Source organism: Corvus moneduloides, chromosome 2 (assembly GCF_009650955.1).
Source record: "Corvus moneduloides isolate bCorMon1 chromosome 2, bCorMon1.pri, whole genome shotgun sequence".
Taxonomy (NCBI): domain Eukaryota; kingdom Metazoa; phylum Chordata; class Aves; order Passeriformes; family Corvidae; genus Corvus; species Corvus moneduloides.
This window is the reverse complement of record NC_045477.1, coordinates 115,214,480-115,236,508: the sequence shown is the minus strand read 5'-3', so window position 1 is coordinate 115,236,508 and position 22,029 is coordinate 115,214,480. Positions and strand designations below refer to the sequence as shown.

Genomic DNA, 22,029 nt, shown 5'->3' with positions numbered 1-22,029 from the left:
GCGATCCTATGAGCAGACATCTGGACAGACACACTGACCTGGCCTGCTCGGTGCCCTGGCTGAGGAGGGCCCGGCGCAGCAAGTCCGGGGACCCCACACACCTCTCCGGGCCAGGGCACCACCGGGCGATTCCCGGAGGCCGCGTCGGAGGGCAGCGGGCGGCAGGAGCCCCTCGGGGGACAACGCGTGGAACAGGCGGCACCGCAGCCCCGGCGGACCCCAACCAGCGGAGCGCCTTGCCGGGAGGCGAGGCGGGGCCGGGCAGCGGGAGGAGGAGACTCCGGCGGCGCCCGGGAGCCGCTCGGGAGAATGTCCCCGTCCCACTCCTCCTCCTGCCCCTCCTGCTCCTCCTGCTCCTGCCCCTTTGCCGCGCCGAGCCGCCGTGTGGAGCATGGGGAGCTGCTGGCTGCGCCTCGCCGCGCTGCTCGCCCTGGGCGCCCGGGCCAGCCTGGAGTACGAGGGTAGGGCAGGGCAGGGCAGGGCAGGGGAGGAAGGGGCGGCGGGGCCGGGGCAGAGCGGGGCCGGGGCAGAGCCGGGCCGGGGAGCGGGGCCGGGCCGGGAGCGCTGCACTGATTTGCAGTGTACAAGTGATAGCACTGAGCTCTGCTTTCCCCACGAGTCGTGTTCACCGCCGTTTTCTCTGCCAGAACTTTGAAGTGGCACTAGGTCATACTTTCTCAGAATCTCCCTTCAAGGCTTTTATCAGGAATATTAGAAGGCAAATTATCCATTAGTTTAGCAGCATAAAAAATACACTAAGGTGGACAAAGCGATCTTTCACATTCTCAAGTGCTCTTTTGGGTAAGGTCAGTTTACAGAAGCTGAAGATATGGGCTTATACCGCAAAAAAATGATTGTTGTAAAATGATTTTCCAAAATGTCTCTTTTTAATACTCCACTAAACCATGTCTCTAAGTGCCACATCTTGGTATCTTCTAAATAGAGATACTGACTCAACCAATTCTCTGGGCAGTCTGTTCCAAGGCTTTTGATAGCCCTTTCAGTGAAGAAATTTTTCCTAATAGCTATTTTAAGCCTGACGCTGTTTCCTCTCTCTCATCCTATTAATTATTACCTGGGAGAACAGACCAACCCCACCTGGATACAGTGTCCTCTCAGAGACTTAGAGAGTGATGAGCCTCCTTTTCTCCAGGCTTAACAACCCCAGCTCCCTCAGCAACTCCTTATAGAACTTGTGTTCCAGAACTTGTCCTGCTTCAGGGCAGTAAACTGAAAAGTTTCAGGTTGGTTTAATGAACTATACTGTTGTTGTCTATAGCTTACTTTAAATTGATCAAACTCAAAGAATTAAATAATTCTTATGTGAGTCCTGGGAAAGCATGTGTGCATAGTTCTGTGTCTTACAAGTCACATTCCTTCTTTTTCTCAGTTATAAAGGATTTATAGCACAATAGCATGTGAAGTGTTGTTCATGTACACACCTGTGTATGCAGTGCCTGGCTTGGCACTATGCTCTTGTGCCCTGATCTTGCCATCAGACCTGCACAAGTGAACCTATGCAGTGAGGACAGAATTCTATTTTGTAAATGAAGAAATCTTTTTTCCTGACATAAACAGAATCATATAAGTCCATAGGTTAATCTTAAAATGAAAGTGTTATTTTGTGCATTTTGATTGACATCTGCCAGAACAAAGTCCACAAGTGTTCTTTTGCAGGAATGTGCTATACTCTGAACTGTGATATTTTTAGCGCTTCCGACACAGAACAATGCTTTGTCCTTACATGGCTTGGTAGCCAATTCTGAATGCATGTGAAGCAGAAACACTTTGATTTGTGGCTGAGAAAATGGAGATGAAATGGCCACACTGCTCCCGTGGCTCCCCAAGCCAAGCCCATTGTGGTTATTAATAAAACATTGCTTGTTAGGAAAGAGACCTGACTCGCTTTTCATTTTGAGCTAGAAAATGAGCTGTAAAGGGAGATGTTGAGCTCCATCAAGAGAGCCTTGTTTTAGGGCAAAAGTAGGGAATAACTATTTAAGGCTAGTTTTTCTTAGAAACCTCTCAAAAGCACTTAATTGTTTTTTGTCTAAGGAAAGGCAAATACGTAAGAGCTCACGTAGTTCTAAGATTTACTAATTTTAGATGCTAAAGTCACTGCACACTAAAATTTGGACAGTTATTAGTGATAACACTGAGGTAACAGTTTTATAACCCTCAAAGTGAGTAATTAGCTAAGAGTATCCCAATTTCTGGCTAATACTGATACTTAGATACTTACTTAGATACTTTGATGCTTAGAGAGGTATTCATTTACATATCAAGGTCTTCCTGATGCCCTTGGGGTTCACAGCTTGCTCTTTTTGCTATGCAGTCAGACTTCAAGTGCAAGAAAGTTTGAAGTTTGTTTTTATGTTCAGAAGTCTCTCAGATGTCAGTGTTTAGGCATCAAAACTGAACCTCAACAATAAATGTAAAAAATCCAGAGAAATGATTCTAAGTAATAAAAAGACTTTGTTGTATATAAATCCTACCATTTCAGAGGAGAAGTTGTTTGGAAATTTGCTTCTTCAGGTCCCAGCTCAAACTGGTGGAGGGATTCCCAGTGATCCAGTGCTGGGGCTGGTGCTGTGGAAGGTACTGTGGAGCAGCTGGAGATACTTGGGCTGGGTTTTCTTGAGTCTGGTAGAGTAAGAAATCAAGTTTCACCATTTTCTGGGCAGATTATTATGGGGTTTTTTAATAAGAAATGGAGTCTGTTGACAGATGTTGACAGAAATGAAACTCTTGGGTTTAATTTCTGCTGAACAGTTGTATGCTTTACACATGGAATCAGTAGTTTATTAAGGTGCTGAATTATGTAATTTTACGTAACTTTAAGTAGCAGCTTGTACAGACCATGGTCCCAAATGTCAACAAATGTCAATGAAATAACCCCAAATGCTGCAACTTGAGATCCCATGTGAGAAGCTCCTGTAGCCCCTGAGTATCTGCCTATCGCATGCAAGGTTTTTAAAAGAATGTTTCAAGGGGGAATTTGTATGAGCCCTTCTTTGTAGAAAAAGTTTATCTAGAATTTAGACTAGACTTCATGCTCTGAAGTTGCTAATTTTAACTAAATGTTGTTTAGGGATATTTTGAAGGCTTTCTTGCCAACTGCTCTGTTTTGTTGATGGATTATTTGAGTAGCAGTGCTCCAAATGGTTTCTGGTTTTTAGAAAGCATGTTTTACCTTTATTTTAAGTTTTTGGCCATTGCTCAGGGGTTTAAAAGTATAGAGCTTTACTGTCTCTTTGAATTTGAACAATTCCAGAAGAATGCTTGAAGCCAAACTGTGTTTTTGATTTGAACTTGTGTTTGCAGGTAATGCACCTTGATGTCTTGTTCTTGGTGTGAGGATGTTACAGGTCATTAAGGAGGGTTGTACTTGAGTTATTTACATTTTACTTTTGCTACTTGGCCTGATGGCTGTTAACAGCCACTGACACTGTGGAACCACTTTATAGTGAAACCTCTGATGTGCCCCTTCACCTGTACCTGCTCTGCTCTCTCTGCTCAGTAGATCAACTACATTGTAGGTGGGCTCTCCATAACAGAGGAGCTGTGACTTGGCATGTGCAACTTAACATTGCACAACACTACTCTAGGAGCACTGAGAGAAATTTACTATTTCACTTGATTGTCAAATCAATTTGCCCCTTCCAAATTCACTATAAAGTGGGTCTGCTATGACTGAGCTTCAGAGAAGCCCATGCTGATGACATTGCATAGATTATTGCATCCTAATCTTGCATGTCTTTTCTCAAAGCTTTCTTTTATTTTTAATTTATATTTCCTTTCTTGCTGCAGTGTTTTTTCTCTTATTTTCTATTGTAGGATCGGGATATTCACCCCTTGAAGATGATGAGGATGTTTATGCACGCAATAGATACAAAGGTGAATGCTTTGCTTATGTGCTAAAGAGAATCAACTGCTTGCTGACAGAAAGCTTCATTCTTTTTTCTTTTTATGGATTATAAAATCTTGGTGATCCAGCTTCATGGTTTTTCTCATGGATATTTAGATCAAGATTTAATTTCTGCTGTTTTTAACAATGGAAATTAGACCAAGTGCTGATCACAACTCTTTCATGCACCTGAGTAAGTAACTTTTGCACTGCCTTTGCTTCTGGGAGATCAGGTTGTTGAATCGTGAAAATCAGAAAGAGCTTCTCTTTCTTTTCCATACATGCTAACAAAACCATCAGTGATAAGCTGCCTCAAAACCTGCGCTTTCTGATGGTAATGTATAGAAGTACATGCAAGAGAACTTGATTTTCATTACTTTTTTCTTTCCATGAAGTTGATTGCGTTTCAGGTTAACCTGCTGCCTGAAGTGCCAATTGAAGTGTGTTTAATGAATGAATGGGTACATTTCAAAACCAAATTACATAGCTGGATGAGTGAATGGACTGGCACGTCTATAACGTAAATTCAGGTTTTCTTCCCTATTCTGGAAGACTTCACTATTCAGCAAGAGTGAGAAGTGTTTTGCCATTACCAGTAAATCTTCCATTTGCTGTGTCCATTTTCTAAAAAGTCTGCTTCTGTTTCAATATCGCTCTCCTCTGCCACAAATCCTCGGAAACCTGGACATTAAAGAGACCTGGCATTTCATTTGTCATTTCATTAAATGGTAACTGTGTTTCTTTTTAGTAAATTAGTCTATGGATATGCTAGAGTTGTCTTCATTTTGATTACTTGAAAATACTGGCCATTGGTGTCTTGTTGTACATTATTGATTCTCTGCAAAGAATCAATGGGCCATATGAGAGGTAAGTCATAAAATAATTCAGACATTTATGAACAGCCAAAGGGAAAGCACAGCTTTTATGGCTATGTTGCTGTTTTCATAAATGTCTCATCTTCATCCCAGTAAAATGCTCCAGTATAAAATTTTGCTTTCAAACACGTGCACAAATAGTTCTCTAAAGCTTTATTTAGGTTAACTCATTTTTCTTTGCCTTTTAATATGTGACCCTCTGCAGACACATAGAAAAAGCATTCAGAGATCATGAAGATAAATCAATGCCAATTCATGCCAGGGCAGGCAAGCAGTTAAAATATGGGTTCTATATAAATTCCTTTTGTATGGTGATCCAAAATGGATTATACTCATGTCAGCCAAAATGTCATCAGGGTAAGTGAAACATAATGGCATGTTCACACAGATATTAAAAACTGCCCCAACTTTGGAAGCACTACTGCCAAATGCTGAGGAACAGACAATGTGAATCTAAGAGTATAAAGCATTGGAACAGAAAAGGCTGACTCTTCATTAGCATACTTCTTTATGTTTTTGGGGGGAAGGGGATGAAAAAGACAAAGCAAGGAAAAATGGGCTGTGTAGCAATCTTCAGAGCTTCTTCTCAGATGTGCAGTCCAGCATTTTGGGTGTGGCCCATTGCTTAGCAAATAAAATTTGCCAGTAACAGGAATTAAAAGGATTTTCGTAATTGATGTTCACATTATGTAAAAAGCATTGGTTTTTTTCTTTGCACACATGTGCAAGTGAGCACACAGATTCATCCTCTATGACATCTGCAAACAAAGAATTGCAGTTTACTGGGAGGGGTGGAAATCGACCTCCTACTAAACCCTTCTGTCTTCATCTGGATGTTTTCCCACTTGCTTAGCTTTCCAGAGAAACATTGCCAAGATTTTCTGTGCCTACAACATTTTTAAGGAGTTTTTCCCTTCCTCCCTGGTGAACCTTCAGCTCTGTTGGCCGGTGTAGCAGCAAGCAGCAGTACAGCTGGTCACTTTACATGCTGCTTGTGAAGGAAGGGCTCAGCTGAGGCTGGTGTTTAAACAGGACCTAGGGGCTGGGGGAGATGATGCTCTAGAAAGTGCTTTCCTTCCTGCCACTTGGCATCTCTGATCATATTTCATGAAGGAGGGTTTCCTGAATACAGCAGTTCCTGTGTTCATCACAGCTCCATTGACACTGCTCTGGTGATCCTCATTCCTAATATGTTCTCTCAGATACTGTAATGACCAAGCAGGAGCCTCAGCTCTAAAGGCAACATTGGGGTTTCAGCCATGTCTGTTTGCTGCCTGTTTTCCCGTGGTTTCAAACACAGGATTGAGTCTCTTGAATGTTCTACTCACAAGTGGTAATTCAGGCTATTATATTGCTGAGGGACTTTCCAGTTCTTTCAAGTTTGTGCTGAGGTACAAACTTTCTATTAAACAAAAAAACTAGTATATAGGTCTGGGTACCTAAAACTTATTTCATTTGGGTGAACAGAGCCTGGTATAGATGGTGAAGTTGCAAAAAAGGTGTCTAGAAAACCTCTAGGTTTTATAATCCCCAAAGCCTTCAGGAACATGGCTGATCCGGCCTTGAGGTAGGGAACAGCTTGTGTAACCCCTTGAGGCCTCACACAAACCTAATATTCCTCAAGTGCTCCATGTAGCTGCTTTGCCTTTGAAAACCAGTATGTGCCTTCACTTAAAAATAAACAAACTTTGATCTAAATCTTTTTTGTATAGTTTGATGTGCTTTTCAAGTTAGCTGGGTTTTTTCCCAGTAGTTGGTTTAAACCCTGATATTTGTAAATAGCTTGTAAACCCTGCTTCACCCATTTTCTTGTAATCATGATCAGTTCTAGAGTAAGCATTATAGTGTTTTAAATCAAAAAGATTTAAATCAAAAAGCTCTTCAAGTTATCTGCATCCAAAAGCATGTTTGCTTTTGTTCTTCTTTCTGGCAGAATCATTTGGTCCAGTAAGATGCATTTCTCCCCTGTCTAGGAGCTTGCTTTGTTTCTCTCTATAAACCACTGTAGCTGCATTGACACTACAGGAAAGGCTTTTTCTTTTTCAGTATTGTGCTTGTGCATTAATCTGCATTTCTTAGCTGTTAGCCACTTTTTTTTTTTAAATATATGGGCAGCTCTTATCTTAAGTGTGATTGTAAAACCACAAAAATTTGCACAAAAGCTCAGGCAATTTGCAATACCTGAAACAGCTTCTTTGCCCTCTATTTTATTATTATTAGCCTCTTGATCATGTTGCAAAGCATGTTTGTCTTAACACCCTTTACAAAGGAAGTCAGCGATGTGCATTTGGAGTTTATACATGTGGAAAAGCCGAGGCATCAATATCTTGAGCTGATTTGCCGAAGGATTGTAACTGGCCGGGGTGAAAGCTCAGCCCAAATCAGTTTTCATCCCCCCAGTCCTGCCCTTTCAGTCAGTGTTGTCTTTCTTAGTAACTTCAGGTTTGAGCCCTTCTGCAGAAAAACCAAGGCCTCATTCTTAGTTAAGGAGGTCTTATAAGCTTGGGCATGTAAATAAATTGAAGTTTAAGATCTCAGGGCATGGGAAGAGAAAGTGGGACAGAAAAGCTGGAAAGTCTGGGCATGAGACCACTGAAGAGGAGATTATGGGAAAGCTCAAGAGTAGGAGGATTCCTCCAGGAGGTGAATGAGGCAGAGGCTGGGAATCCAGATGTGTGGCTTCCCCCAGAGAGTGGTTGGAGGTGGTGCCTGAGACTGCACCAGCAGCCCTGGGGTAGCAGTTAAGGACGCAGAGCTGGCTGCTGGAATCACTCATTAATTCAGCAGTAGCTGGTTGACTTCTGTTCCCATTAGCTCACACTCCTCATCTGTTGTCTGAGTTTTAATTTGGTGCACAGCAAGCATGAAAAATGGGAGCCACTGTGGTACAGCCCCTCAACAAAATGGCTCAAGTCGGTGGATGTGGAGATTTTTTAAATGTCTTTTGAGAGCTGTGGGATCGAGATTAGGGTGAAGGACAAGAAATAGTTCTAAAAAAATCAAACCCCAAACCAAAACCCACTTTCCACCAAAACACTTTGCATGATTGTAAGGTAAATAGCGGAGGATGTATTTGACATTCAGAAAACAGGCTTTTAGGTGGGAAGAAACAGAGCTGTGATGATTGTATGGCTGAGCCAAAAAGCTGAACTGTAGTCTACCCTTAACCTGAGGGGTGCTGTTAGACTGGCCTGCTTGTGTCCTGTGCCTCAGTTACTGTGTATTTGCTGACACTGGGAATAATGTCACTTACACATCTTTGTAAAGGGTTTTGTCTTGTAGTGGTGGAACACAAAAATAAGCATATCACAGTACTACTGCTTCAGAAACGGACTAGTGTAGAGGAAATGCGCCCTTGGTCTAGGCAAAAGATTGATAATTAGTCTGATTTTAGTTTGCAGATGCTATTGTGTTGACTCAGGACCAGCACTGCAAAATACAGATGTAAAGTGTAGTTGCCATTGGAAAAGTGTAAATATGTCCTAGAGACACAGTACACTGTATATAAATATCCCATGTATGAGAAATGCTGTATTGATTTTTGTTTATTTATGCGTGGAGCTGATCCAGCTAGTATGGGAAAATGTACTTAATAACTATGGGCATTAAGAGCTAGAAGTGAACATCTGCCAAAGATGATCTAGAATTTTTTTTTTATTGTTGTTTGTGACTTTGTGAGTATGAAGGCTAAAACTCATGTTTTGTTTGTTTAGGGTTTTTTTTCCGTCCTTCTTGCAAAATTAAAAAGTTTTTTCATGCCCCTCCCTTACGTAACACACTGTCACACAGGATTTCAGGACTTGTCATCTTTCTCTTTTTACTTTGCAGTCCCTCCCTTTTTCCCTCTCTCTTCTCCCAATATGTCCTTTTCAAATCTTGGAGCTGAGAAAGCAGGAGGCTTAGTCACTCCTTGTGTAGGAAACTCCTGTTGAGAAGCTGCCCGTTTTCTTGGTGTGCACCCTATTGTCAAAGCTAAACAAAGTACGTGAAACTTTGGCTGGGAACAGAACTCTCTACTTGATGCTGTGCCCATCAGCACCACACTGTGGTGGTAAATTCTCACAAGGTGGGGGTACCCATATCCTGAATATTTTACAGTGTAGCCCTGGCCAGTTAATAAAGGTTCAGTTTGAGCAGGTTCAACTTTATATATTGGCAATATGATTTGTGTAAGTGATACCTTATAACTGTGGGAGAGCTTGAACCATCACTGAGTTTTGCAAGGCACAGATTATTAAGGAAGGAGAAATTAATTTTTTTAATGGCACTAAGAGACCTTCATGTGGAAAGTTGACAACTGCAGCCAAACCAAGGTGTTCCTAATGCAAACTTCTCTTACCAAAGAGCAATTCGATGGGTCTGCTTAAAAATGAGGGAAAAACGGCCCAGTTGTCATCAAACTGCCCACATGGTGGCACACTTATTCCATGGACAAAAAGCATAGTAAAAACCCACCTGTCCTCCCAACCCCTTCAATCTAATGGCTACAATCTTTAATGCTTGTCATAAAAAAACAGAGCTGCCAGTCTTTTAAGGGCTGACCTCCTCGTGTGTAAGTGCACCTCTGCAGTGTTCTCCACTTTGAGGATTGGCAGCTTTTTAAATAAGAGGTTTATTTCCTTTTCTTCTGTGTGACCTTGATTAAGCAAAGTGGTTTTATATTTGTGTATCAACTTTAACGTTTTTGTAATTGCTGTGTGTGGGGTTTTTTTCTTCTCTGTGCCAGAAACACCGTGGTGCTCCCCCATTAAAGTGAAACATGGTTATGCAAACTGCAGGACACCTCAAGGGGAATATTACAAGAATGTATTGGGCACAAGATGTGATATTCGCTGTCAAAAAGGCTACGAACTGCATGGCCCTCACCAGCTAATTTGTCAGTCAAGCAAACGCTGGTCTGGGAAGGTGCTGTGCAAACGTAAGTGGCTACAAAATCTCTGTGTGTGTGACTTGTGCTCCAGGTTCAGCAGACAGTAAATTCTTGTTTGCCTTTGAAACTGATCTTTGGATTGTTACTGTTGTTTTAAAGGTTGGCAGTATGCTTGGATATGTAGATTAGTTTGTTGAGGATCTCTCAGGGGTGCCTGTCATGATATGCTTCTGAGTGGTACAAACACTCTTGGCAGAGAGGGAATATTCTGTGAATGTGGGATTTTGATTTGTGGGAATAGTTTCATGACAGAGCCATAAAGCTGTTTTAAAATATCGCCCATCTTAGACTTTCTAAGTTGACACAATTTGTATCAGGTGTCTAAATGGGCTCTTGGAGTAAAACATTTTCTGAGAAGAGAGGAATAGCTACTTGTCATCCCTTTTCTCATATAAATATTGTATCAGGCCACTAATGCTTATGTAGAGTTAAATTTGAAATGCAGCTAATAAGAACAGTGTGGAAAAACCTCACGTGGAACAAGACTTCCTCCCACTTGTTTGCCAGCTGTGTCTTTATTTCTGTGTAATACCCCATATTTACATTTACTCTAAAGAGAGGTTAACAGGTTTCCAGAAGTCTGTCTTTGCTTTTCCAGAAAAGCGTTGCCCTACCCTGTCCATGCCGACCAACGGGGGCTTCAAGTGTTTGGATGGTGCCTACTTTGGCTCGAGGTGTGAGTACTACTGCTCCCCAGGCTACCAGCTGAAGGGGGACCGCATCGTCACCTGCATGGACAACAAAGTCTGGAGTGGCCGGCCAGCGGCCTGCATTGGTAAGTGGGGTGTTGGGTCTGCATCCCAGGAGGTCTACATCCAGAGGTACCTGCCAGTGCCCAAGTTCTGCATGGATAAATTCCAAAAGGCCTTTTTTATCCAGTTTATAAGGTGAAAAAGCAGCTGTCCCTCTTAAGGAAGCAGAGAACAGTTTTCCAAGGGTGCAATGTTCTGTTACTCGGTACTTTCAGTCCAAAGTGAGTATCTTTCTTACACAGGAGTTCCAAGCATTACCACTTAATTAAAGATGAGTCTGGTGTAAATGGCCAGCACTTTACAAAGCTTGTAACAGCCTTTGCTGACTCCTGAGTAACTCCTTGGTAGTCTGTGCTGCTCTTCCAGCATGTTCTGTGTGCTGGAGTCTGTCACACTCTCTTCTGCTTAGTGATTAAAAACAGGTTTAAAAGTAAACCTGTTGTCTGAACAGTTTTTCTTCCTTGGGATTGTGGTCTTCAAATACATCCAGAGAATGCGAATGGATTGTAGTTACCAGTATGGTTGCAGTGAGCTAATTTAAATTTCATCCTAGTTCGCTCTAGTTATGCCAGCAATTTTCATTACATAGTCAGTGGTCTCCTGGGAACCTCACTGGAAGAGGTGTTTCTATATACATAAAACCAAAAGAGAGATAAACAAATACTGACATTTAACTTTCCTGACTACTAATGGAATTTCAGCACATAGTGAAGTCTCAGCCTGCTGCCCTTGATTCTGGGAAGCCTCTGATAAAAGCTTCAGCAGCCACCCACAAAGGAAAGTATTTTTTGGCCATCTGAAATGGCTACCAGTAATTTAAAGCATGTGGGTGGTAGAATGTTTGTGCTTAGTGTTTTGTGTGTATGATAACTTGGTTTTCCTCAGAATGCCTGTGGCTCAGTCTAGGTTGGCAAGTGGCTTTGGAGCCTCTCCACAGTGGCCTGATGTTCATAAAATGTTTTTCAGGTTTCCTGTTATTTGGTGTTGTACAAATGTAGACATGAGCTGCTTAGGTCTAGACTGTTTGTGGTGTCGCTCGTTTTTATATGCAAAAACAAGCTTTGTTCTTCTCAGTGGTGTGAGCAGAGGAAGAAAAACAAACCTTTTAAGTTTGGAAATGATAAAATACTGTCCTCTGTATTTCCTGGCACTTTCAGCAGCTCATCTGTTTGCAGAGATGGTGTGCTTATTACAGAGGATGCTGTCTTGCGGAGTAAAGTAAGCAAGTACCTTAAGCTGCAAAGAAAAGAGGCTAAGTTAGCAGTAACACTTCTTTTTATTCCAAAAATGCAGAGTAATTGTTGCATAGGATATCAAGTCCCAATTGTTGCCTAGGATTACAAGTCCTAAGTAACCCAGTAAAAGTAATACTAAGATTTAAGTTATGGTAATACCACATAGTTCAGAGAAGGCTCCTTCAAACCTTGTGTGCACATAGTTTCTATATGCACATAGTGAGATCTGCTGTTAGCAGACTGTTCAATAAGGTATATGTATTTTGACATCTTGATAGGTAGGATAGAGAGTTTTTTGTGACCAGACATCACAGACGTAATTATGACCAGACATAATTCTAACAGTATAACGAAGTTTGCAAATGAACACTTGTTCCTTAGTGTAATTCAGAAGTTGCGGAACTGCAGCCTACACAGTGGCCAGGAGAGGACTGGCTGAACAGCTCACTTTCAGCTGAGGAGTGAAATTAAGGTGAAGGCAGCAATGAAATACAAAGGCAAAAAGGCTGTCTAATTTCTTCCTTTGATATGCAAACAATTAGTTGCACTGTGCACAGTAGGGATGTTACTTGTGATCAGGGCATGGGCTGGTAAACTTCATGTCATGGAAGTGGCCTGGGTATTCCACAGCTTTGGGCATTGAGTATGGCTAAAATTACTTCAGACCTGAACTTAAAGTGCTCTTAAAAACAAGGGGCTTTCCTCTACCCTTTTACACTGCAGTTGCCCTGCTTAGCATTTTTGCACTAAATTATGTGGGCTTCTTAGTGCAGCAGTGAAGATCCACGTAGGAAAGGCAAAAGGCCTTTCAGTAGTGAAGCAGGTATGCATTAAAAGGGGTAAAAAAGACACATTTTTAAAATTAGGTATATTCTAGCAGTCACTTACAGAAGTCCTTATAGTTAGTGAGTATTCTGTCCTAACAAAGCAGACTGTCTCCTGTCCCCACCCTGTAAGAGGAAGGATATCCCTCATGTCCTGAAATAGTTTTGATGGAAAGAAAAATCAATGTACAGCTGGTTTTGGTTATCAGTTAGCTAAAAATGCCAATACTCACTTGAATAATATTTCTATTATATCTGTAACGCACTGTGACATATATTAAAATAGATACTTTCCTGTAGAAGATTGAAAAATGTCAGTCTTTTCTTCTGGAAAGATTGCCTTTTCCTGCTGGTTGTATAACAGAGGTTATGGTAAATGGCTGTCACCAAGCTAAGTCATCCTTTTGTCACATCTTGAGGCTGTATTGATAGGATGCTTGTCCTAGTAGTGCTGACTACTGAGGTAAGATGTTATTATAAGAGTTACTAGGAAAAAATCAAATGCAGCATTGATTCTCCACAAAATGGTAATTGTGCCAGTCTTCTGTTGTTTCTCATTTTGCCATTATTGCAGGAAAAATAACCAGCATATTAAGAGTAACATGCAAAGTTACCATGCAGAGAGAGATTGATTTTCAGTGTGCTTTAAAAATGCTCTTAGTCACATTATCTACTGTACAGATGGACAAAGGAAAAAATGCAGAGAAACAGAACATCCTTGGGTAGGATCTTGGACATCCCTCCTTGGAGTTCAAAGCCATCCATTTGTCAACATTACTTTTTAGCTGAACTGTGTAAAGAAATTTACAGTAACTACTTTTAGTTGGGTTTTTTGCATTGTAAAGGGCTGATCATTGTCAGCTCTTGTGCCTTCACTGGGATGAATCCAGTGCCGAGGAGGCCAGCTGGAGGTGGTCCTGGGTTACCCTGACAGCAGGCAAGGAGCTGTGAAGAAAATGCACAGCTCTAGCAGATGCTCCAGTGCCCTTTTCTGTGGCATTTCTTTCAACAGATACTGAACCTCCAAGGATCCAGTGCCCGAGCGTGAAGGAGAAAACCGCGGAGCCCAACAAGTTGACAGCCAGAGTGTTCTGGGACACCCCGGAGGGACGAGACACTGCAGATGGGATTCTGACAGAGTAGGTGAACATCTCTTCATGTTTGCATTTTCTCCTTCTTACTCTTTTGTTAGCAATTTGGCAGGCCAGGAACCTTTTTCCCTTAATTCATCCAAGATGCTTTCTTATAACTGTCACATGTCGCTGACCTGTAAAGAATTGCATGTTTAACTGGAAAAGCTGGCAGTTTGGAGGTGAATCGTTCAGAAACTGGTTAGCCACTTGTGGTTATTTAGAGCTGGTAGAATAAACAGCAGCATTTTGACTGCATTTTCCAGAGCTTCTTTACGGTCTCGTAGTCAACAAGTTTTCTTACAGCAAGTTACCTTTTGTACATAACAATGAAAACAGACTAGTGCATTGGAGGTGACAGAAGAGGTAAGTGTGACTGTCTTAAAAAAACCAAGGTGTGTCACAAAATCATCTGCTGTCATCTTTAGGCTTCTTCCTGAAGTAGTGCTGGCTGCTGATGTCCCTGGATTTGGCAGTTACCTTTGAAGTAACATTTCGTGTTTGTAGCCTTGATGGGTTTAAACACTGGATTTAGACATTACACTTCAAAATTTCTTTGCCAGTTTGTGTGGTTTCACAGACACATTTTCCAGAAGAACAAGGTGTACTTGTGTACTGTCACTGATTTTCCCATTTTTATCACGCAGGACTTAGGTCAATCTGTCTGGGTTATTATAATGATAGGAGTTTAAAAAATCTGCTTTTTCAGTAAGCAAGTTACATCATTACATTAGTGGACTGGTTAAGCTTAAGCTTCAAGCTCACAGTTGAGCTTGAAGATGTGTACAATTTCATGTGAATACAAAAAAAAAACCTGTTGAAAGACACAATGATATTGCCCTTTTATTGCTATAATTTAATAATTTCATAAAGAAGAATTCATTGCATAATTAAAAACTTAATTGCCGTTAAGGTTTGATGTAACAATTTGGTGACAATTATCAACATTAAAAGTTACACCTGGTAAAGTAAAAACTTGGAAAATGTCAGAATAAAGAAATTCCTAAGTCTTTTCGACAAAGGGATGTCTGATAGGCAAAAAAAATGGGGAATATCCCTTGTAGACTTTGTCATATGAATAACTGTTGTCAGCTCAAAAGAGCCAAGCTCTCAATTCAGTGAAAGCTTTTCCAGAAACCACATCTCTATTTTTATAAAATGTTGCTAAACTGTGCTGTTTTATGGACTATGCAGTGCTTTTCTTAAATGCACAGAGTCCTTCAGTTTCAGGAGTACAAAAGCTTTTCCATTACATGGAAAGCTCTTTGGTTACCCTCTGCTTCAGTACTGAGGATATGTTTAACATGTCTAAATTCTCCCACCTTGTTTGCAGGACAGGGGCAAATTCCAGGTGAAAATGCTGCTGTGGATCACCACACCCTTCTGCTGACACACTGAATCTCCCTTTCTGTTCCATTTCTGTACATATTAACAGTCACAAATGACAATCACAGGAGCAGTTCAGAACAGCCAGATGGGAGTACATGCCCATTGTGAGAGGCTGGAAGTTTTCTTTCTTAATGTTGGTTTTTTCTTATGTAAGGAAAAGGAAACTTGAGTTCCTCTGGGCATGATGGGCTTGGCTACACTATGGATTGTTTTGTAGGAAGGGAGCAGACCTTGCCCACTCTCACCTCCTTGTCTCAGCAGGGTGGGCTGTATGTAGCTAATTTAAATACTCTGGTTGCTGCTTCCCACCTTCTTCCTTTGCTTACTCTCAAGTCTTCAGTCCTGCAGTGCAGCCTAGCATACCACAAACATCCCTCTTCAGGCTTTTACAGCATTGTCAGTAAATAAATACGGGTGAATTTCTGAACATCTGTCCTGTTTTATTTCCTGTTTTAGTGTTATTTTGAAAGGCCTGCCACCAGGGTCACATTTTCCAGAAGGAGACCACAAAATCCAATATACTGTGTATGACAGAGCTGAAAACAAAGGCACTTGCAAATTTCTTGTTAAAGTCAGAGGTAAGAATGGTGCTTTACCCTGTAAATACAGACACTGATTTGCATCTGGCTTGGTAGGCAATTTGAAAATGTCCTCATTTCTGTGTTTATCTGCATATTTCTGTGTATATAAACTCCTGTGATGATGCTGAAAGGGAGAACAGTCTTGCTGAAGACCCTGGGGCCAGGTCTGCAGCATTCCTGCATGTCCAGGAAGAGCTTCTTTGATCAGCCCTGCCTCCAGCTCCACGCCCCTTCCCTTCTGCCATCTCCTCCCTGATACTTAAGGCTTGTGAGGTGCTGAAACAAGGAGGTGAAGACATTTTTTCAGCTGAGGCTCAGGTCTGTCAAGCAGGGCTGCCCTTTCACAAGTCCAGATCTTAACATCTGGAGTTGAATATACAGAGATGATACCTGTAGGTTTTGGCTTCAGCTCTTTGTGCTCCATGACCTTTTGTCACATGCATACACCTACACACCTTTTCATTTTACGTGAGAGTGAGGGTGGGGGAGTTCAAGCTGGTTGGTTGGTGTTTTTAAGTGCATGACTAATGCTACAGAAAGCAAACAGAAAAATGTCTTTGGTACTGGTAGTCCCCTGACCCATGCTACCTTAATAACAAATGGTGATTCATGTTGTGCCTTAATTTGTTGGGTTTTTTTTCTCTTGCTCAAAGTCAGGCGCTGTGTGAAGTTAAATGCCCCAGATAATGGCTACATCAAGTGCTCAGGTGATGGAAATAACTATGGTGCTACCTGTGAGTTCTCCTGCATTGGTGGCTATGAGCTGCAAGGAAGCCCAGCTCGAGTCTGCCAGTACAATTTGGGGTGGTCAGGAGTGGAGCCAACCTGTGCACGTAAGTGAGTATTTCACCACCTTACCAGGAGGAATCTGATGCAGTGAGAATCTTAGGGCAGTGAGAGTTTGGGAAGGGGGTGTGGGGTGGAATACAGCTGCAGTGTACCGGAGGTAAGAAACTTACCATCTTTGTCTCCCCTGCCAGTTTGCACTTACAGTTGAAGCCTTTGCCACCTCTGACTTCTCTTTCCTCAAGTTTGTCTTAGCTCAAAACTTTCTACAAAATCTGATGTTCTGGAGTCAATCCAGTGTGCAAGCTAGAGCAGTCTGCAGTAAAATTGTTGGCTTCAATGAGGCCAGCATTTCACCCATGTCTTCTTTATTATTGTTTCTTGTTCTTGTGGTTCTGCTGTCTAACTCTGCCTCTAGAAATAGATCTGTTTTCAGTATGCTCCATAACTTTTGTTTTAATTTTAATTCTAGCCATGAATATTAATGTGAATGTGAGGACTGCAGCTGCACTTCTGGATCAATTTTATGAGAAGCGGAGGCTGCTAATTATTTCAACTCCTACTGCAGCCAACTTCTTCTACAGGATGCAGCTGGGAATGCTGCAGGTAAAACACATTTAAGGGGGATGTGCAGCTATTTTTTTTGTTTAAAGAAAGACACAAGAGGACAAGCTCCACTGTTTGATAAAAATATACAAACTTCAGCTGTTATATTGTAGCCACTGAAAGATCTGGCTGAAACAGTCATGGTCCTGGATTGATCCTTTTCACAGGGGTTTGAGTTGAAATATCTCCCCAGTCTCTAATTCAGCTCCATTCTGGATTGTGCTGCCTCTGACTGACCAGTCACTGAATCCCAGGCTGTTCTGGCCCTTCCATCCTCCCCAAATTAATTATAATAATTTGTGTTCAGTAATAATTCCCTATCTCAGCTGCTAAAGAAATTGAAAAAAAACCCAAACCTAACCTCCAACACTTAAGCAGCTCGTGCAGACCAGGCTTAACAGAATTTGCAACTACAATGCAAGGAAGTATGAACAGCTTCAGAAATACAAAGTGCAAACAAAGGACCAGAGACACAGGAGAGAAATCATCCAGAGTGCTGGAGATAACACTGTGGGGTGTTTTGTTCCAAAAAACCCAAAACTTCTGGTAATTTTCCTTCTCGTGTATTGTAAATGTGATGCCCTTGTTGGCTTCTTGCTAGACTTAGGGATGTGTCTCCAAAATGTATCTGTGTCCTCAGGGAAAGGAAGGAAAGGAACCTGTATTCTTTCACAGCTACAAGTGCTTTTATTTTGTTTTTTTCTTCTCACAACTTGTAACAAAATGGAGTATAAATAATCATTGAGATATGAATGTGATGATGCTTTTAGCTGCTGGCTTAAATTACAGTTGTATTTAAGAAAAAAAACCAAAGCAGGGCTTTTTCCCTATTAGATAAACTTGGCAAGAAAATTCAATATATTGATCAATCTGAATTTAATGGCTATAGTACATTTTCCACTTCTTGACAGTGGGCAGATGAGTTGGCATGGAAGATAACTTCCTGCAGTCAACTTCTGTTTCACATAATTGCCTTTGATTGCCAAATTAGATTACTAGTACAATGCTTAATATCCTGGCACCTTTTCATATGACTACAGAGACAAGTTGATATTTCTCCTAGGTGATTCCTGTGTGTTGGTTTTCTTAGAGTAGCTGAGAATCTGTTACTTAACCTCCCCTGGAGTCATGAAGCTCCAGTTCTTTGCTGTGAGAATTTGAGTGTTTGCAAAATGTGCTCTCAATTCAGTTTAAAACATTTAACTAACTTAAGGAGAGGGGACTCTATGAACACTTGCTGCACACTCAAAACACTCCCCTGTTCTCTCAGGGATGACTAATACCCCTCTTTCTCCTTTTAACCCTTGCAGCCGGCACAGTGTGGGTTAGACCTCCGACATGTCACCGTGGTGGAGTTGGTTGGTGTCTTCCCAGCACAGATAGGAAGAATAGGAGTGAAGCTGCTGCCCCCATCACTTGCCCTGCAGCTCAGGTAAAGGAAGCTCTCACTGCTGTTGTGTTTGCACCTTATCCTACAAGTTGCATTGCTTTTGATTCCCTGCATCCTACTCTCCAAATACATGTATTCTACTCTAATGTACATAGCTAGACATTGGAAAGTAGATATTGATGAGCACACTTTAGGGTTAATTTGCTCTCTGTGTAATAGCTACAGCAAATCTAAAAATAAAAAAAATTTATTTAATTTATTACATATTTAATATGCCTATGATCATAGGGATGTGAGTTTGTATTTTTGGGTGCTGCCACTGAAAACACTTCAGAGTCTGTCTGTATTTGTGTTGGAGTTGCTCCTTTGCAAGGACAGCCCTGGAGCAGCTGCCAGGGCAGCCCCAAATGGCAGCGACAGCTCATCCTCTGCACCAGGGCTGGTGGTGATTGTGGCCAGGCCCAAAGGGGAGGAGGCAGTGAAAGGGGAAACTCTTTGAAGTCCCACATGTAGGAATGAGATGGGCAGTATTTCAAAGAGGAAATTATCTCAGCCTCCCCACCCTGACTGCAGCATCAGCAGTTTTACTGAGGTGCCTAAACTGTTTTGACTTGGGTTTAGACTGGCAGAGGATTGGTTTTCACTTGAAAGGGTGCCAGCATTCAAGTGCCAGCATTTCCTAGGGACAGGAAAACAACAAAAGCCAAAAGTGAAGGCCTCATTGGCAGGAAGAGTTGTTTAGAAAAAAGTCAAGGAGCATTTTAGGCAACATATTCTATGATAGGCCTGAGGAAAGGGAGTAAGTTTTAATTGAAGACAATGAAAATTGCTGGCACAGCAGAGAGGGGATTTTTTTCAAATTATTAAAAAAATTTGTTCTCAATAAAAGAAAAAGGAGAGCACAACACTCTGTTTTTCTTTTTTGAATAAAGATACTTCTACTAAAGTTGAAATTATTTTCTTGTGGCTCTGGAGAAAATAATAAGCTCTCTTAACACCTCATTGCTCCCATGCAACCTTTAATGAAGCTACATTTCAGAAATTGGTATGGTATGACCTGCCCTTCACTCAGTGAAAGTTAGTTTTCCATTGATTTTTTCCTTTGTTGTTGCTTAGTGTGTGAATTACAGCTTTTCAGTTCTGCAAGGTGCTCAAATCAATATGAAATGCACTCTTAAACATCTTGAATAAATATGTCATCCAGAATTGGCATTTCAGTAAGCTGATGAGCACAGGTACCCCATTTAAAACTTTGGAAAGCACAGAAGTTTAGCATTTGGATTTTTAGAAGAATTTTTTCCTAGGTGACATAAGGCACAAGATGAATGTAGTTTTCTATCCCTGTTGCTTAGCTTTAATCTTTATTTTAGTTTGAATTTAATGGCCAAGCTCCCTAATGGCAACAAGACTATGCCAAGAGCACTCAGACTTGGTAGGAGGCTGTGGAAGGCCAATTTTGGTGCTTCACGCCTTTCCAACATCCCTCCAGACTCTTCTTCGTGGCATTCTTCTTTCACCATTCTCTCAGGGCTGCCTGAATTTATTTACCCCACACTAATGATGTTGACTGACTGTGTATCTAAGGATCTTCTAGTACATTAGTCCTTCATGCAAAAGATGAAAAGAGCACCAGAGATAAACTTTTCTTATTTTTGTACCTTCAGAGGAGCTTAAATGACCAGTTCCACCACTTTGGAAGAAAAGGACTCCTCCATGATTAGCGCTGGCTTTTGTTCCTCTAAAATTAGAGTCCCACATGATTGTTATTATTAGGTAGCAATGAAAGCAGACTCCAAAAATTTTTGTCCTGCTTTTCTTACTGTGAGCTTTTATACCAAGGAAAGCCAAGAAATGGAAGCCAGGAAAGGGAATAGTCTTATTTATAACTCGAGCTTCATCACAAGGGTTTTCTTTAGGTACTGTTCATACTACCTTTTTTGTCTGACCTTTTTTCATTCTTGTGACAGCAGTGGGTAATGGCAGAGAACAGAGCTGGGTGCAGTTACCTTGACACATGCAGCACGTGCAGGCACCTGCTCTTTATCTGGCTCCTTGTTAATGCTGAAACCAAGTGGACTCTGTGTAGCCCCTGTGACCATCCTCACCTTCCTCTGCTCAGGCTCAAGAGGCTGGTGCTGCCCTTTAACAAAACCAGTTCCTTGCTTTGCAGGCTGCTGCTGAGGATCCCCCATTACAATTTCAACATCGTGGTGATGGACAAGCACGGCATGGACAAGGAACGCTACCCTTTCCCAGCAACACCAGCTGAGCTCTTTGCCCTTATTGACAAATTTCCCTTGAGAAAAGATGAGATGAAACTGCAAGCAGAAATTGGTCAGTCATGTCCCTAATTCAGCATTTCAGGGCCTACAGTTGTCAGTGAATTGTTTTTAATCCTCATAATTCTCCCCTTGGTGCTACACAAAGCATGGCTTTTTTAATCACTCATGTGATTTTTTGTGTATTGGTAAATGTGTCCAGCCATGTAGCTGCTCTGCATAGAAGTGTGCACATTCTCTTTTGTACTTTCAGTCATCTTTAGATCACAGAATGGCTTGGGTTGGAAGTGACCTCAAAGATCATCTAGTTCAAACCTTGCTGCCATGGACAGGGACATCTTGCACTAGACCAGGTTGCTCAGAGCCCCATCCAGCCTGGCCTTGAGCACTGCCAGGGATGGGGCATCCACAACTTCTCTGGGCAACCTGTGCCAGTGCCTCACCACCCTCTCAGTGAAGAATTTTTCCCTAACATCTAATCTGAACCTGTTCTCTTACAAGTTGAAGCCATTCCCCCTTGTCTGTCACTCCAGGCTCTTGTAAAAAATCCCTCTCCATCTTTCCTGTAGGCTCTGTTCAGGACCTGGAATGGCCACAATTAGGTCACCCCTAAGCCTTCTCTTTTCCAGGCTGAACAACCCCCATTCTCTCAGCCTTTCCTCACAGGAGAGGTGCTCCATCCCTATGATCGCCTTGGTGGCCTTCTCTGGACTTGCTCTGACAGGTGGATGTCCTTCCTCCTGCTGGGGACCCCACAGCTGGATGAATGTGGATGTAGGATTTACTACCTAATGGAATTTCTTGTACAGAGAGTGAAGAACTGAGGCACGTTTCTGGGAGTTTATTATGGATTTTTCATTCAGTGTAAAGTTGGGGGTTCTTTCTTACTGTTTATAATTCTTTTTATTAATAAAATATTGTTTTGCAAACAGAGAGTTGTCTGAAATTCCTCTTGGGGTTTAAAGTTGGTCGATTTATACAAAAGTTGGTTCAAAATACCTTTCTGCAAACCATTATAATGGGCGTTAGCCTCACATTGAAAGTGTACAAGCAACCCACTGGTACCTTTTAGTTCCCCTAAAAATATGGTCAATCACAGACAGAATAATCCAAAGGCAATGCAAGCATCGATTTTCAGCAGCAGCAAGGAGAAAATTGGTGATAGCAGGAGCGTGGAAGTCATTGCCACAGGGAATATGATGAAGGAACAGTGATCAGTGTAGGGGATGGGCAGTAATTACTAAAGCCCTTGTACTGCAGTGCTTAATAGACACAGATTCTGCTTCTGGCTCTTAATGTCCAACAGTCTTGGAGTAGCAGATTTTTTTTTCTCCTCTTCATCTTG

General features: G+C 41.7%; 1 protein-coding gene across 3 annotated transcripts; it reads left to right on the top strand.

Moving 5' to 3' along the window:
- The first annotated feature begins 321 nt into the window (after nucleotides 1-321).
- On the top strand, nucleotides 322-21,617 carry SRPX (sushi repeat containing protein X-linked). 3 transcript variants are annotated; one of them, XM_032100915.1, is made up of 10 exons: nucleotides 322-461; nucleotides 3,838-3,897; nucleotides 9,509-9,700; nucleotides 10,311-10,487; nucleotides 13,536-13,662; nucleotides 15,499-15,620; nucleotides 16,277-16,456; nucleotides 16,882-17,015; nucleotides 18,326-18,447; nucleotides 20,576-21,617. In XM_032100915.1, the coding sequence occupies exons 1-10, from the start codon at nucleotides 392-394 to the stop codon at nucleotides 20,754-20,756; spliced, it is 1,365 nt and encodes a 454-aa protein (XP_031956806.1). In that variant the 5' UTR covers nucleotides 322-391; the 3' UTR covers nucleotides 20,757-21,617. The 3 variants fall into 3 exon arrangements, with proteins under 3 accessions (XP_031956806.1, XP_031956807.1, XP_031956809.1); XM_032100916.1 differs by lacking the exon at nucleotides 3,838-3,897; XM_032100918.1 differs by lacking the exons at nucleotides 322-461; nucleotides 3,838-3,897 and adding an exon at nucleotides 3,939-4,100.
- Nucleotides 21,618-22,029: the final 412 nt, after the last annotated feature.